Genomic DNA, 15,972 nt, shown 5'->3' on the forward strand with positions numbered 1-15,972 from the left:
AGTTAAATTCTGCACACTTGGAATTCAGGGCTTTATTCTGAGAAGCATCAGAGCATGAGGAGGTGGAGAGAGAGGGAGAAGCCCAGAGCCTCCTGTGAAGACTGAGGCCTGGGTGGGAAAAGCAGCTTCTAAGTGGCTTCAGCTTCAAGGAAGAAAGTGCTGTAGAAACCCCATCGCTGGGGAGGGGAATACTGATTAAGTCAAGCTCCACATTCTGAGTTTTGTGAAAGTTCGCCTTTCTGCCTAAAGTTCCTTGGGGGGACCTTACAATCCTCAGGAATAGAAAACCGTTTACTCAAGAGGAAGGAGGTCTGTTAGGGAACTTTTCCTCCCCGGTATTAATGGAGACACCTGGAGCCAAAAGACAGCACAGCTGAGCCCAGGGGAGAAGGCAGCATTTAGGCCAAGGTGAGATGAGGTGGGAAGTGAGGGCCAGGGGGCCAACTAGGAACTTCTGGCTTCTCCCCCGGCTCACAGAACTCGGTCCAGCTGGAGCGGCGTCCTTTCTCCAGGGCCAGGGCTGCAGCAGTGGCCGACCATCCCTGGCCAGAGCTGCTCAACCCCGGCCGGCAGCGCCCACTCCCCCCAGGGACTACCGGACCCTGGCCAGGGAGAGCAGACACCCAGGCTGAGCCTGGAACTGGACAGCCCCCCACCTCAGCCGCGCGCAGGGTGTAGTCTCGCCTGACGCCCCCCACCCGTCCTCTGTGTCTCCTCGCGCCCCCTCCCCAGGGTCTGCGCCCGTCCCCCACACCTTCACACAGGTCTCCGTCTGTGCTGTAACACCGGCCGCATTCCCGGCGCTCGGCTCGGGTCACCGTCTGCTGAGCTTCCAGAGGAAGCTCATTCACCGCATAGTTGGATGGGGGAGGAGTTGGGGCGGGGTGGCGGGGGGCTGTCGTTCTGAACCTCCAGGTGTGAGTCCAGGGGCCAGGTGCTCCAAGAAGGGGCTAGAAAATAGATCGGGACGACCCCACTCCCCCAAGCTTGGCCCTGCTTGCTAGTCTCCAAGATATAGGACTCCTGATACTTCGCGGGCTCCCCTTGCGCCCTTCCCCTCGCCCGCCACCCAAGGACCCAAGGCGATGCCCCTCTCTCCCTCCCCCTCTGCTTCTTTCTACCGCTGCCCCTCCTCCCTCCCGAGTCTTTTCCGTCCACGGTCTAGGGCTCGCGGCCTGCGCCTCTGCAAACACCCCCACCCCTCCAATCCGGGCAGAACTCCGAGGGGAGGGGCCGGAGGCCCCCCTTCCCGCCTGTGGTCGGAGAGGGCAGCGCCGCAGCCCGGGATGGGTGGGGGGCGGTAGACAGGGGCCGTCTCTGCGCCCCGCCCGATCAGGCCACTCTGCACACTTAGGGTGGGGGGCGGGAAGCAGGGCTAGCGGGAGGGGGGGTCCGGTCCGGGCAGGTGCGGGCTCTGGCTGGGCCCAGGCGGGCTCCGGGGCGGGGTCTCAGGTTACAACCCCGCGGGGGGCCGGGGGCGGCCCGCGGTTTGGGCGAGTTGGCCAGCCTCGAGAGGGGCCGGGCGCATATAACGGGCGCCGCAGAGGGGAGAAGACGCAGAGCGCTGCTGGGCTGCCGGGTCTCCTGCCTCCTCCTCCTGCTCCGAAGGCCTCCTGCATGAGGGCGCGGTAGAGACCCGGACCCACGCCGAGCTCCTGCCGCCTCGCTGCGCTCCGCCCGGGCCCGGCTCCGCCAGGCCCCGCGGTGAGCCATGATCCGCCTCGGGGCTCCCCAGACGCTGGTGCTGCTGACGCTGCTCGTCGCCGCTGTCCTTCGGTGTCACGGCCAGGATGTCCGTAAGTCGTCCACAGTCCCTGCCTGCCACCCTTCTGTGTCGACCCTCAGCATCCTCTTCCCTGGCCCTCTCGAGCTCTGGAGCCCGCGGGTCTGGATTAGAGCGGCTCCGGGGTCAAGGCGCGCGGAGACGGGTGCAGGATGCGCAGAAGCTCATCGAGTGGAATTCTGCAAGTCGGGGGCTCTATACGAGCGTCCTCCCTGCGGGTGGTGGTTGGAAGCATTTGCCGGTCCTTGCGTTGCGCAGGAATATTAAAGAAGCAAAGCGTCGGGTCGGAAGTTTGCGCTTAGATTCAAGCGCGCTCTTTCACCAGCTTTGATAATTAAAGCGCACACGCACACTGCTTGCCTCACCCAAGCACTCAGGGTTCAGCAAAACAGGTTGTGGCCCATAAATCTTAGGGAAAGTAGGAGAGAAAGAGCACGAGCGAAGAAGCGAGCAAGCGCCAAGGGATTGAATTCCCAGTCGTGTCCAGGGGTCGGTGTCTGGGGTTCAAAGGGAAGTAAGTTAGACAAAGGAGATGCTCTGAAACTAGTAGGCTGAAACCTGAGGCCACGATGAAGGGCTTCAGAGAGACACCCTGAGATCTCAGCGCCCCTCGTGGGTTTTCTGCCCCTCATGGCTGGCCCAGGAGCAAGGTGCAGCCCTCTTGGCATCTCGACTTTCCCCTTGCCTCTAAAAGATACAGAAACTTCCCGCAGGAGAGGCCATCTGAAAGGCGAGAACATTCCAACCAGACCTTGCTTTTGAAACGTCTGGGAAAATAGCGCCCCCTCCCCGCCGTCTTCCCCCCATCCGCCCCCTCCCGCACACGCCCCCACCCCCCAAGCCCAGGTACTACAATGAGTTACTTTTATAAAAGTTTCTGGAACTAGCCGAGGCTCTGCCGGGAGTGAGTGAGCGAGTGTGTGTGTGTAGCAGAGGAGTGGGACACGGTTGGTCGATTGCTATAACACTTTCAACCGTATAAAGTTAGAGATGGCAGTTTTACAATCTGGTCCATAGGCAGTTCGAACCGCACCTTTCCATAATCTCCTTTGGTAAAGTCACTGTCTGGGATTATATTTAGGACAAATGAAACCTGGAAAGTGTATTAAGTAGAGAAGATTTTTTTTTTCCACGTGTTTGGGCACGTTTCCGACGGCTGGGATTCCAGCCCTGTCTTTGTATGTTACAGATTGTAAATCAATTGCAGGGGAAATTTGGGGGGAAGGTATGGAAATCAAAGTCCGTCTGCCGACGATTCTCTGCACTCTCGCCTGTCACCAGGCTATCTCTGGAGACAGTTTAGAAGGCTGCGGGCCCAGAAGGACTTTCCGTTCGTTAGGGTGATCGACAGGGGCAGAACGGGAGCCCGCGGCGCAGCTGAAAGGAGCCTCAGGCCGGAGATTTTGGCCAGGGGGTCGGAAGGTGCTCTAAGCTTGGAGGCGCGCTCAGGGCACTTGTTGGAATACGGTGTCTCTAAATGGCCTCAGCTCGGACTGACTATATATTTGTCCTAAATTTGCACGTACACACTCACAAAGCTGTCTTCTTGACTGATCTCTGCCATAGTGCGCAATGGAATTAGCTAGGTGACTCTCAAAATCCCCAAACTCTCCATCTGGTATTAGAGGCGCTCACTTAAGTGGCAGAGTATTCTCAGCGCCGCCACTTTCCTAGGAGGGAATGAATTCCACAGCTCTTTGGGCCCAGATCTTCCAGTCGCGCTCCGCCTCCCCCCCCCCCCCTCCCCTCAAGGGCAGAGCATTGGAGCCGCTGGCTTTGCGCCCTAGCGCATCCTGGCCGGGTAACCCACTCCCCTGGGTCAGCGGACCCAAAGACGTGACGTGGGGAAGGACGCAGTCTGCGTGGACGTCAGGAATGTCAGTAACCTAGGGCTCGGGCACGCCCCTCCTCCCCATCTTTCCACAAGTTTGAGAAGCTTATTGGCTGCTGCGTTTTTGACCCACATCTGCATTTCACAGCCCTTGTCTCTGAAAAGTGCCCCTCGGCTCGGGGGAGAAACCTCAATCCGTCTTTGTGAGGCTTGTTTGCGTTAGGAGATTGGCAGCGATGGCTTCCAGATGGGGCTGAAACGCTGCCCGTATTTATTTAAACTGATTCCTTGCGGAGACCTGTGAATCGGGCTCTGTGTGCGCTCGAGAAAAGCCCCATTCATGAGAGGCAAGGTCCGGTGGGTTCCCCCGTCTCCCCGACCCCCTCTCCCACAATGCCCCCCTGTGCCCGCCCGCCGCCACCTCTCAGGCTCCAGCCCTGCGCGGAGCGGCCGCGAAGCAAAACAGTTCCCCAAAAGAGGTAACTTTTTAATTGGCCTGCTACAAAGAGTCGCTTATACGGCCCTGCGGTAATGAGGGGAACCTGATCAGGCGCGCCGGGATGCTATCGGCCGCCGTTTCGAACAGCGATTATGGAGGTGCTGGGCTCCTCCGTCCACACCTAAGGGATCCGGTTACGGAGCTGGCTTCTTTCTGGGGCAGTCATTTAATCGCACTTTTCACCCTCCCAGTGTCCGTGGGCGAGCTGCGTCCAGAGCCGCAGCCACAAAGAGTCACCGTAGGGTTTTCACACCCAGCGCTGCCGGCCCCGCCCCTGCGCCCGCGCATCCCGGGACCGCCCTTCCGAGGGAAATCTGATCTGCCTTCTGGGTGAACCCCCTCGTCCAGCATTTTACTCTTTTCCCCCTACGGCCCTCCTGGCTGAGAGTGGGTTCTTCTTTAGTCCAGACCCCTCCCCTCGCTTTCTGCAGCTCCACCTATTTTAGCAGTGGGTGTGGCCCAGTAATTTTGATACTTTACCTAGGATTCCCTCCGCCCCCCCACCCCCCACCCCGCATGATTATCTTGCCTAAAGGCTGAGTGGATTTTTTTTTTTCCTAGTGGAAAAAAAAAAGGGGGTTTATCTTTCAGAGTCTCCTTAAAGAGCAGGGGGCAGGCCCGTTTCTCTCTCCGCCCACCTGGTTTGTGGCCCTTTCCTATTATTCATCCCTTGCTGCCAGTGCTTTGACGATTTTGATGAGAAAAACAGCGCTGGGCGCTCCCTAGCACGTGGTGCGGGCTCTGCCACGCTTGGCGCTCCTCGGAGCGCTCTTGTCGGCACAGGCTTCGTTTGCAGGGTGAATTCCAGACGGCAGGGCGCTTATGGAGGGGGACTACTTCGTGCCCTTCTTGGTCTGCATTCTTGGAGGGGGCCGGGCCTGGACTGGCTACTCTTGGCCGGCACCAGGCATTCAAAGCCTCCTTCCATATCCCCTCCGTCACGTTGAGCCGTTGTCTTCAGGTGGAAGCAGAGTCTCTCCAGAGGGGGCTCCTCCAGCTGGAGGTCAGCACCCGCAGAGGGGTCTTTAGCCCTGCTTGCCTCCCGGGGCATTTTATCAGCCCTCGTGTGTTCCATCCAGGTGTATTGTTTGACTGGCCCAAACCCCCTCCCCAAGTTGGTCCTAAGACTAATATTACTTAAAGAATGGGACAAGATCCTAGCTCTAATAGCTCCTTCTTTCACATACCTCCACCCCCATATATCCACTTCTGGAGCCTGGCTGCTGATAGAGTCTAATTTTTGTGGGTAGAATTTTCTCCACGCCTTCTGAATTTTAGCTGTCAGTTGTATTCAGCAGATCCCATAATTCCTAGAGGCAGGCAGAAGAAAGAAGGCTTCTGTCCCTGTGTTGAGGGTGGGGTGCGGTGTGGGCGTCTCTGCATTTTCCCCTCCCCTCTGTCTTTGCAGTCCTGAGTCCCCCAGTTCACTCATCCTTCTCCTGCTCCTACTCTAACTTGCCTATGACCCCCACATCATCATGTCTCCCCACTATGAGATGCATGAAGACAATACTTCACCCTCGGTGCTCTCCCCGCCACCTTCCCTGCTGGGTCAGGATTTTCACTGGTGAATAGAGAGCAGAGTGCAAAGTGGACAATAATATTTGTTGACTACATGGAAGAATGAATGATGTCTTAGAAAAAATAACAAGTTCTCTGTGTTGGGTGGCCGGAGTCCACACGCTTCAGCATTTGAATGATGTCAAGTTGACCTGCAACCTCTCTCTTTTTCTCTTCTGGCTCCTCACCCCCTCCTTCCCTTGGCTCTCTGCTTCCCCCCGCCCCCCCCTCGGTGCAGAGAAGGCTGGCAGCTGTGTGCAGGACGGGCAGAGGTATAATGATAAGGATGTGTGGAAGCCCGAGCCCTGCCGGATCTGTGTCTGTGACACTGGGACTGTCCTCTGCGACGACATAATCTGTGAAGACATGAAAGACTGCCTCAGCCCCGAGACCCCCTTCGGAGAGTGCTGCCCCATCTGCTCAGCTGACCTCCCCACTGCCAGTGGTCGTAATTTATTTATTTCCTGTCCCACATAAATAAATTACTCGCAGGGGCAGCAAATGCCCTGCCATGGATGCTGGTCATCTCTGTGAAGCAGAGGGACTGGTTATCCATGGGACCCCAGCAGCTGAGGCTGAAGGGAAAGGCGACTTCTCGCTTGCAGGATGACAGTGAGCCTGACACACCAGAGGGGTCCTTCCTCACCCGACACCTCCAAAAAATATGCTCCTAAGACCTGGAGGACAGAGGGGATGCCACACTAGCGTCCTCGCTGTAAGCACCTCCGCAAAGTCCGCGAGCCACTGTGGAGATCCAGTGCTCCTTCTGGCCAAAACACAGATTCATTCCTCCTCTATTGCCCACACCTTGGCCGCTCTGTAGAAGGCCTCCAAACATGTGGTCTTCAATGTGGAGCAAGCTCTGCAGGCCCACGGGGCGACAGAAAGGGCAGGCCCCCTTTTGAAAAATATGGAGCATTGGTGGCAGTTTCCTTTTGGTTTTGCCTCTGTTGGTGTTAACTGCCAATCAAGAAGCAAGTTCCTAGCAGAAGGAAGAGCTGGGCTCTGGGAGTTCTAGTGGTGAAGAGCGGACCTGGACCCAGGACAGAGCCCCAGGTGCCTACATTCTGGAGCCGGGGCTGGTGAATGTATAGGTGTGCAGGTGACCCCTCCCCAGCTCTGGAACCCATGCCCTATCCCCCTGAAGGGGAATGGGGACACACATCTAGGCCTTTTGGGTGGCCCTCACCATTTTCTTCCCGATCAAGCAGAGAAGACAGTTGAAAAGGAAGCGAGCAGTTGCCTTTCCTTAACACTTCACCCACCGTGGAAAGCTGCTTGGGGAAGCTGCTTTGATAGCCCAGTTCCCCAGATCATTTCTGAGGGGGCCTGTGTGAGTGAAGCGTTGGTCACCTTTACTATTTCGCTGCTACAAAGGGGGAAGGGGTTATTGATTCGGGGGGCACTGACTCCAGTGCCCTCTGTAACTTCTGTGCTCTGCTGTTTTTTTTTTTTTTTTTCGTGCTTGCTTCATGGAGACCCAGCTTGAATGTAAGACCTTTCTAACTACCTAACTCTTCTTCTGGGGTGGGGGATGTGTTGCGGGGTGCTTGGGCTCCGGGAGGATCTTCTAACCCTCTAGGGAAGAGAAGAAATTAAACTGTTTCTCCATTTTGGGTGCTTTCTCTCCTGGTGGCTGATAGACCTTGAATTCTTTGTATTCTTTTTGGTCCCTGCATGCTGATTGCCTTTCAATAACAAATTCTGGCTCATCTCTGTTCTTCTTGGGACCTCAGCAACTCCAGACCCCTGTGAAACTTAACACCCCAACAGAGGGCTTCAGTGGAGTAACAGGAAGCTACCTCCTTCCCTGGTTGGGTCCCTTTCTATGATCCCTTCACGAAAGTTTGAGTGATAAGAAGTTGTACTTTATCCATCTCATGACTCTTACATTTTCCTTCTCTATTTCTTCCATTTGCAGGGCAACCAGGACCAAAGGTGAGGATTGTTGTTGTTGTTGTTTGCTTTTTTTTTTTTTGCTTTATATTTTCTTCATTAAAAGCAAAGCTGTGCTCCTTAGCATTTGGTTTTTAGGCACCAGCAAAAGATCTGTTTCACTGGGCACCTTAATGCAGGGGCTGCTGGTTTGTACTGGAGGCTTGGTGAGCTTGCTTGACTCAATCCTGACAATGTTTCATGTTTCAGGGACAGAAAGGAGAACCCGGAGACATCAAGGATGTAAGTACACTTTCTACTCCCATGTTGCATCAACTCTTCTAACTGGGTCATCTCCTTGAGGTCTCTTCTAACTTGCCATTTTGTGGGTGTCTCTTTCACAGATCGTAGGACCCAAGGGACCTCCTGGACCTCAGGTAAGAAAGAGAGAAACCCCGTTTTCCATGCTTTCCTTGAGTTATTGATCAACAGGCTCTCCCGGTCTTGCTGTCATCTCAATATTTTCTTCATTTTCAGGGACCTGCAGGTGAACAAGGACCCAGAGGTGATCGTGGTGACAAAGGTGAAAAAGTGAGTAGAGAAACAATGCTGTCTGACCCTTGTGGACTCCCCAGGTTCTCTAAGGACCACCCCCCAAATGCCTCAAGGGCAGCCCATACACAGATGGGTCTTGTATAAACACTGCTTCACATTGGGGCCTTTTTCTTTCTGCCAAGGGTGCTCCTGGACCTCGTGGCAGAGATGGAGAGCCTGGGACCCCTGGAAACCCTGGCCCCCCTGGTCCTCCTGGCCCCCCCGGCCCCCCTGGCCTTGGTGGAGTAAGTATCCTTATGTCCCCTTCCTTCAGGCGTCCCTCTAGAAATGTGGCTTCTAAATTGCTAGTCACACTCACCTGGCTGGCTCCCAGGGCTGCCAGAAGTGTGTCCACAGCCTGTCTTGAACATGGACTTCTCCCCCAGGCCTGTAATTTAGTGGAATCACATAGCGGGCATGAGACTGTGGCGCTAAGAACTGACTTTGTTCACTCTCTGGGTTTCTGTAAAGAAAGTCTTCAGTTACCTGGCTTCCTGGCATCTCTACTGTGTGACTGGTCCTTGGGAGTGGGTGTAGGGGTTGGAGGAGAGGATGACTGGGCACTTGCGGTTCCCTGGAAGAAGAGTGACCACTGTCCTTGGAAGACATTGAAGCTTCATCTTTGCCAAGTACATTCCAAGCAACTATTTATTCTCATGAAAGAGCCCCACTGAGTAAAGGTGTGTGGCTAAAGTTGTTTTTGGAATCAGACCAATCAACAAATTATATTATTGCCCAGTTTTTGCAGGTTTGCCATTTTGATGTTTGCTGTGATTTAAATTTTTAAACTTGAGTGACTCATAGATGCCTACTATATCCTCTGCTAAAATATTTTAAGACTATTGATTTTAGTGTTTTGCTGGACATTAAGGTCTTAGAAAAGAAAAAAAAAGAACCTTTAAAAGTGATATTGTTAGTTATATTTTTCAATTTCTGTGAAATAATATATTTAATATTTTAGAATTAAAACTTACAAAATGAAATGCAAGTAGTGGATATTCTTCTAAGTAACACTTTATCTCCCAGGGAAATGGTTATGCCAACTGTCATCTGATAAGCCATTTCCAAAACTATTTTTCAGGAATCCTTAGTATTTCTGATCAATGCTAGGTTAGTTTCCAACAATTGGAGGTTTTTTTTTTCTATCCAGGTATAGCTTACCTAGCCATGTAGGGAAAACATAGAGCCTCTCAAGCTTTTAATGTTGGGTTTATTTGCAGAACTTTGCTGCGCAGATGGCTGGTGGATTTGATGAGAAGGCTGGTGGCGCCCAGATGGGAGTCATGCAGGGACCAATGGTAAGAAAAGGCACCTGTTCTTCGCAGCCAAAATGGCAGGAGGTGGCCCTCAGCAGAGCCAGGGACTCTGACAACCTCACTTTACAGATAATTACTTAGGGCGGCCCTTCCCCATCAGTTACATAACCTCCCATTTAGCTAGCCCAGGGCGTTTGGTTTTTAATGGCGATGGATGCCAGTTTTAATGATGCGCTGGAGTGACTAAGAAGAATGAGGATGGAGAGAGGCATATAGGCTGATCTCTCAGAAGGCCAGTTGCTATTGCTCTTGGAATGAGAACTGAAGAATGCAGACAGCAGCCACTGTTCTCCCGAATCCACAAGACTTCCAGCAGGAAATCTCAGCCCTGCAGCTCCCACTTGGCACATGCTAAATGAAACTCAGACTTTAGTAAACATGGCTGCCGTCCAGGGGAAAGCAAGGCCAGCTTCTCTGTCCAAATGGTACCTATAAATAAAAATAGAATGTTGCGAGGGGAGAGGGAAATGAGAGGGAGCAGCCCCTGCAGGCCCTCTGCTCACAGAGTAACTCCTTGTCCTTTGTCTGGGCTGTTGGCTGGGCGGCGGCTGCATCGTGGAGGCCGAGGGTGAAGCCTTTCCAGTAAAGCTTCTCATTTTCTGTTCCGATGCAGGGCCCCATGGGACCTCGGGGACCCCCAGGCCCTGCTGGTGCCCCCGTAAGTATTGGGTTTTTCCTTTTGGAAAGTGGAGTCACAGATGCTTTCAAGCTCTCTGATATCAGTTCTGGGGGGGCCAACCTGGTGTCCTCACTTTACTTTTTAGGGACCTCAAGGATTTCAAGGCAACCCTGGTGAACCTGGGGAACCCGGTGTTTCTGTGAGTACTGGCTCTGGCCCTGCCCTGCTGGGGGGACCTTCCAGTGATGCACCATTCACACCCTAGTCCTGTCACCTTCTGGGCTCTGCCCAGCGCCCTCTACAGTGGAGGGCTCAAAGGAAACTCAGATGTCCCCTCTTAGCTCTGGGGGAGTCTTCAGGGAGCCAGATGTGGCAGGAGCCACCCAGGATTCTGTCATGTCAGCCCTTTTTCTGGGTCACCCCTGCTGGCCTGTACTGTCCACTGCCCCCTGCTATGATCTGCTCTGTGCCTCTGCGCTCTCTCAGCACACATTGGGCTCCTCCATCTTTTTTTCCTTTTAGATGAACTAGCTTCCAAAAGCTATAATCCCCGAGTTTTGCCCACTGATTAGGTGTCTTCCCCCCTCCAACCATCTCTTAAGCTCACTTATTTTGTTTGTAGGGTCCCATGGGTCCCCGTGGTCCTCCTGGCCCCCCTGGGAAACCGGGTGATGATGTGAGTACACCTGAGTCAATCAAGTGGCTGCCTCACTTGAAAGGGCCCGGAGAGAGGGGGTGCTGGGTGGTGATGGGCGGATGCACCCTCGACTGGGCCCAGGGGGCGGGGCTAGTCAGTTGGAGACTTGGACACTGCACCATCTGCATTTCCACCGGCAACTTAGCTTGCAAGTGCCTTTGGGGACAGCTTTGGACCCACTGGGAAGGGAAATAATTAAAACATCATTAGCTCCAGGAAGGGAAATTGAGAAGGGAGAGGGAAAACACAAGGGGAAAGATGCAGAGAAGGAAAAACAAAAGAGAAACACTCAACAGCCCAAGATTATCTTAATTGTAAATGAGTTGGGGAAGGCTCAGGCTGAGTCAGGATGTCTGCAAGGGATGTAAACGAAGGGGAGAGAGGAGAGCTGGCGCTGAAGCTGCTCCTGAGAATCCCATTAGACAGTGAATGTCTCCGTAGGTCAGGGAACACAGGCCGGTCAGCAGCGCCTATGAGAGGAGACAGTGAGCCCACCAGGGGAGGCTGGAGGCTGTGGGGGGTGGAGCAGCTTGCCCAGGGCCCAGGCAGGGAAGGCATTCAGGGAAGTCGGGGCCCTGCAGGGGCCGGGGGAGATGAGGAAGCAGGTGGGCAGAGGCACAGCAGGCTGGGAGGAGTGATGACATGCTGGAGTGCACCAGTGATGCTAACGTGTCTTCTGAGGATGCTGAGGTTCATCTCTCTCCCTTCAGGGTGAAGCTGGAAAGCCTGGAAAATCTGGCGAGAGAGGCCCTCCTGGCCCTCAGGTAAAGCCCACCTTTCCCCGTCTCTAGTCTCGTTCCCAGCTTCTCCGTCCTTGCAACAAACGCAGTGGCCTCCCACCCAGCTCGTCCAGCTCCGATAGCTCGCTCCTAAAGTTCCAGCGGTCCCCACATATGTCACGCTTTCATGCTGATGACCGTGTCTCTGATCCTAGCACAGGCTAGGGGCGTCCGGGGGGGCTGGCAGATGTTTACACCCACTTTGCCTAAGCTGGGGTGAGGCATAGAGAGAGGGATTCTGGGAGTGACCGAAAGATGTTCCTGGTGCCGGGCCTCTACTTCCTGGTCCCCCAGGGTCCTGGCTCCAAGGCCTCTCCCATCAGCCCAAGGCAGCCTTTACCTGGTTCTGCTGAGTGCTCTGAACATCTCTTCTTTGGATTACAGGGTGCTCGCGGCTTCCCAGGAACCCCAGGCCTTCCTGGTGTCAAAGGTCACAGAGTAAGTATCATGGGCGGAGAGTGCGGGAAGGAAAAGATTGACCAAGGGAGAAAAAAGTCCTGGGGGGGACATGAATCGTCCTCTTTGGCTTCCCCAGAAGTGTGATTGAAAGTCTTCTCTTGTCCCGTAGGGTTACCCAGGTCTAGATGGTGCTAAGGGAGAAGCTGGTGCTCCGGGTGTGAAGGTAAGGACCAAGAAGCACATGGCGTGGGGGACGGACGACGAGGCGATGCTGCTGAGCTCAGCGGAGTTAGGCCGTGAACAGCTTGGGTTAGGAACACCCACTGCTACATCCAAACAAACGAACAGCAGGTCCGGAGAGATCCAGGGATTGTCCCTAACAGAACTAAAGCTTGGAGGTGTCAGTGCTAGCTGAGATGACCAGAGCATTCGGCTTCCTCCATGGAAATTGTCCTGTGGGCTGGCAGTGGGGGCCCTGCTTGCTGACCCTCTGCATCTTTTTTCCAGGGTGAGAGTGGTTCCCCAGGTGAGAACGGTTCTCCAGGCCCAATGGTGAGTATGAGCACCACCCCCAGAGAGCCTCCAGACACTCTTGAGACACCTTCTAAGGCCCAGCAGATGGCGCCACTGGAGATGCCACAGGCCCCTTTGGGCAAAGTAGATGTTCAGTTTTGTAGACTGATTCGATTATGAGCAAAAAGTAAAGTGTCTCAAGTGGATGGTTTGTGCAAGGGCTCACCAGCATTTCTTTGAAATAACCCTGTTAACAGACTTAAGGTGTACTTCAATTTTTACAAAGTCTGTTTATTTTCAACATTTGGGGGAGTTCATCTATTGCAAGGAGCAAGAAGTGCCTATAACAAAGCTCCTAATAGGTAACAATGGGAGCACCTGTGTGTTCTGTCATGGCAGAGAAACCTTTGGTGTAATAGGAGGGTCTTGAATCAGGAAGGCAGGACCAGAGGTGTCCATGCCTTTGACTCTTGGGTGCTACCGGCTCCCTCCCCTCCAGTGTCTGCGAAGGGCCTGCAGGTTAAGTGATGGTGCCGAGCGGTCCTTGAACCAACTCATGCTTGTGCCTCTTGGTGTGTGTTCCAGGGTCCCCGAGGCTTGCCTGGTGAGAGAGGACGGACTGGCCCTGCTGGCGCTGCAGTGAGTAATTGACAAGACCCAGAGCCACCATTTGCCCAGCTCTTTGGAGTTCATGAGGCACTTGCATTCAGGGTTATTTTGCCTGACCCTCAAAGCAACCCCATGAGGTGTAGATAATATCCTCCCGTGAGGATTCACTCTGAGTGTGCCTGTCACAAATCCCCAGGCTGGGTCTGCACAGTCAAAGGACTGGGTAGGGGAGGCCACAGGAGAGCTGGTGGGTAAGGGCAGGAGTCTCTTTAACCAGTCTAGATTATTCAGGTAATCCCTCGACAGTCTCACCCACTCCCCAATCAATCCTGTTTGAATTTATGGACAGACTTTAGTTGGCTATAGTACTGTGTTCCTTTTAGTTCTTTCTGGTCGCTTAGAAGCTGCCCTAGAAAAGTGTAACAGTCTGGGGTCAACTCACATACTTTACATTACTGTTGGTGACACTGTGATATACCAGTGGCCACCGCTTCATGGGCGTGTCCTCTGTTTAATACCCAGATGCTTTGTTTCATCCAAGCTTCCCTCGAATCCTGCCGGGTGGATTCTGCTGTCTTCCCCCTTTTAGAGGAGAAGAAACTGAGGCACTGAATGGTTAACTAGCCTAAGACAAGCTGTGCTTTGCAGCCTCAGACTCCAGTGGCCTCTCGTTAATGGGGGAGTTAAGAGCGTGGGGATTTGTAGCAGTGGAGGGTGCAGGTGTTTAGCTCTGATCCCTTAGCAATAGAGAGCCCTTGTGGGCGCCTGGTCAGGCGAGTGATGCGATGAAAGCTGTGTTTAAGAAAGATTATGCTCTCTGTTGATTTCACACCCCAGCCACCCAAGCTCTGAGGCCCCTCCTCGTGGGTCCTTGCAGGAGCGGCCAAAGTAAATCAGCTTCCCTCAGTTGTGCTGCTGTCCAGATAATGTATCTGTTTTGGCAGAAATTTCCCTCAGAAGCCGATCAGTGAAATAGCACGCAGTCTCGACCCCCATTTGTCAGCCAGAGCTGTTGAAGTGGCTTGTCCCCGGGTCACTTTGTGTGAGGGGATTAGAGAGCCCCAGGCCTGCCAAGAAGCACTGTGATTGCTACAGACTGTCCAGACCTGGCTTGTGCCTTTTTGGCCAGGCTTGAGTCATGGGGGCCACACTCCATGAGGGGCACAGATGACCTGCACCCCTCTTCTCCTTCCTCCTGCAGTTGGCCCTGCTTCTTGCTTCTCCTTGCTGACTCCTGTCCCTATGGTAGTTAGACTGGCAGGGTGCGCATAGGATTTGGCATGGAAGATTGACAACGTCACACAGTTCCCAGTGCAGGCCTGGTGTCCAGGCCTAGCCAGGGGCTGGGCTGGGCTGTGGTCATGTGCCCCCCACCTTGGGCCAGATGGTGCCCACTCCCCAGCTTTCCTGCAGGGGGAGCCCTGGATGCCCGTCCAACTCTGGCCTCTTGGGCAGCACCACACTCCCCTTGCTCACAGGCAGCCCAGGCCTCTCCTCTGGCTGACCCCTGCAGGGAGGGTGCTTGGCGAAGCAGCCAGCCCAGAAGGGGCTCTGGCCAGTGCTGAGGCTTTATGTTCCTTGTGACATTTTCTTCTGTTAAGTGTTCTCCTGTTTCCCTGGTTAATGCCAACCGGGAGAGTCTCGGTCATGAGAGACGGACTACAGCCAGGAGAAAGACTCGAGTCTTATTTAAAATAGGAGCTCCCCCTAAAGCATCCTTCTTCAGTTTCCTGGGAGAGGCAGAGGCAGGCAGGCGGGGCTCAGCTGAGGTTTTCCAAGGACCAGGTGCCTGGCCCAGCTCTGCCCAGCCTGATAATTCCCAGGACCCGGAGGGGCCTTGAGAGAGAGAGGCCCTGGAGGTGCTCACCCTCAAAGTGCACGGTCTATAGAGGAAGAGCCAGCAGCCTTACTGTCTGTGAAAGAAGTCTCAGGACAAATTCGGTCCTCGGGCTGTGCCCGGTGCCCTGTCCCCATCGCCAGGCTTCTTCCTGGGCTGGTAGCAGACACCCTGCACTTCTCTGTCTTCCATAGAAGCAAGTTGTTCTGTGAGTTAGGGATGGGGACACAGATCCAGGAGTTGACCAAGGAGATTAACCGAGTCCTGAAAGGGCTTTCCGCTGTGACAGGCAGGAGGAACTGAGTCAGAATTGATGCTTGGCTGTTTCATTTTTCCTGAGTCTTTAAATAATAACATGGCCTTGAATTTGAGGATACTTGGGGTCTCAATGGAAGTTTAAGAAATGATGGAGTAGCTGGAAAATTACCCAAGCTCTGTGAGGCTGAGAGCAAGCCCACTGCAGGCCCAGTTCTCAAAGCCACCATGGAGGGTCCTGGGGCTACTTCCTCCTGCAGCGCACACCTGCCAGCCTCCTGCTCGGCCCTGGGGCACCGTGAGAGGGATTGGACCTGTGGTATCTCTCATAAGGGCTGCTTCCTTCTTGCTCACAGGGTGCTCGAGGCAACGACGGTCAACCCGGCCCTGCAGGGCCTCCGGTAAGTTCACTTCACCCCCGGCAGGTTCACCCGCGTGCCTGTCAGCCGCCCAGTGAAGTGGCAGGGTTTACTCAGTATCCAGGCCACGTTCTAGATTCTCCTGGAAAAACAGGAACAACCTTTCATTACTGAGGGAGTATGTTGGTAACAAGCTTTGAAGTAATGGTTCATTTTTCTCAGCTACACTTTCGGTAGTTTTTTCTGGGGAGGGGTAGAGAGGGAGGTGAAAGAGCTACTTGCTTCTCAGCATGTATATAGTCAGAAACCATATACCGTGTCAGAAATGCGGTTTCCCCAAGCCAGGCTTGGGGACACTGGAGTGGGGACAATTTTCATCCAGGGACTTTAGGCCACAGTGGATGTAGAGCAGTATCAGTATAAAGGTGGGAAGGCGTGGGAGGTGAG

General features: G+C 54.2%; 1 protein-coding gene across 1 annotated transcript in view; it reads left to right on the forward strand.

The window, feature by feature from the left end:
• The first annotated feature begins 1,630 nt into the window (after positions 1-1,630).
• COL2A1 (collagen type II alpha 1 chain) overlaps positions 1,631-15,972 on the forward strand; it is a 30,147-nt gene continuing 15,805 nt past the window's right edge. Inside the window, exons 1-17 of the mRNA XM_065932153.1 lie at positions 1,631-1,796; positions 5,912-6,118; positions 7,595-7,611; positions 7,819-7,851; positions 7,953-7,985; positions 8,086-8,139; positions 8,286-8,387; positions 9,363-9,440; positions 10,072-10,116; positions 10,223-10,276; positions 10,700-10,753; positions 11,485-11,538; positions 11,938-11,991; positions 12,122-12,175; positions 12,460-12,504; positions 13,051-13,104; positions 15,523-15,567. Of these exons, the coding sequence (XP_065788225.1) occupies positions 1,712-1,796; positions 5,912-6,118; positions 7,595-7,611; positions 7,819-7,851; positions 7,953-7,985; positions 8,086-8,139; positions 8,286-8,387; positions 9,363-9,440; positions 10,072-10,116; positions 10,223-10,276; positions 10,700-10,753; positions 11,485-11,538; positions 11,938-11,991; positions 12,122-12,175; positions 12,460-12,504; positions 13,051-13,104; positions 15,523-15,567 (1,068 nt within the window). The 5' untranslated portion in view covers positions 1,631-1,711. The remainder of the gene's footprint in view (positions 1,797-5,911; positions 6,119-7,594; positions 7,612-7,818; positions 7,852-7,952; positions 7,986-8,085; positions 8,140-8,285; positions 8,388-9,362; positions 9,441-10,071; positions 10,117-10,222; positions 10,277-10,699; positions 10,754-11,484; positions 11,539-11,937; positions 11,992-12,121; positions 12,176-12,459; positions 12,505-13,050; positions 13,105-15,522; positions 15,568-15,972) is intronic.

This window comes from Muntiacus reevesi, chromosome 4 (genome assembly GCF_963930625.1).
Source record: "Muntiacus reevesi chromosome 4, mMunRee1.1, whole genome shotgun sequence".
Lineage (NCBI taxonomy): Eukaryota > Metazoa > Chordata > Mammalia > Artiodactyla > Cervidae > Muntiacus > Muntiacus reevesi.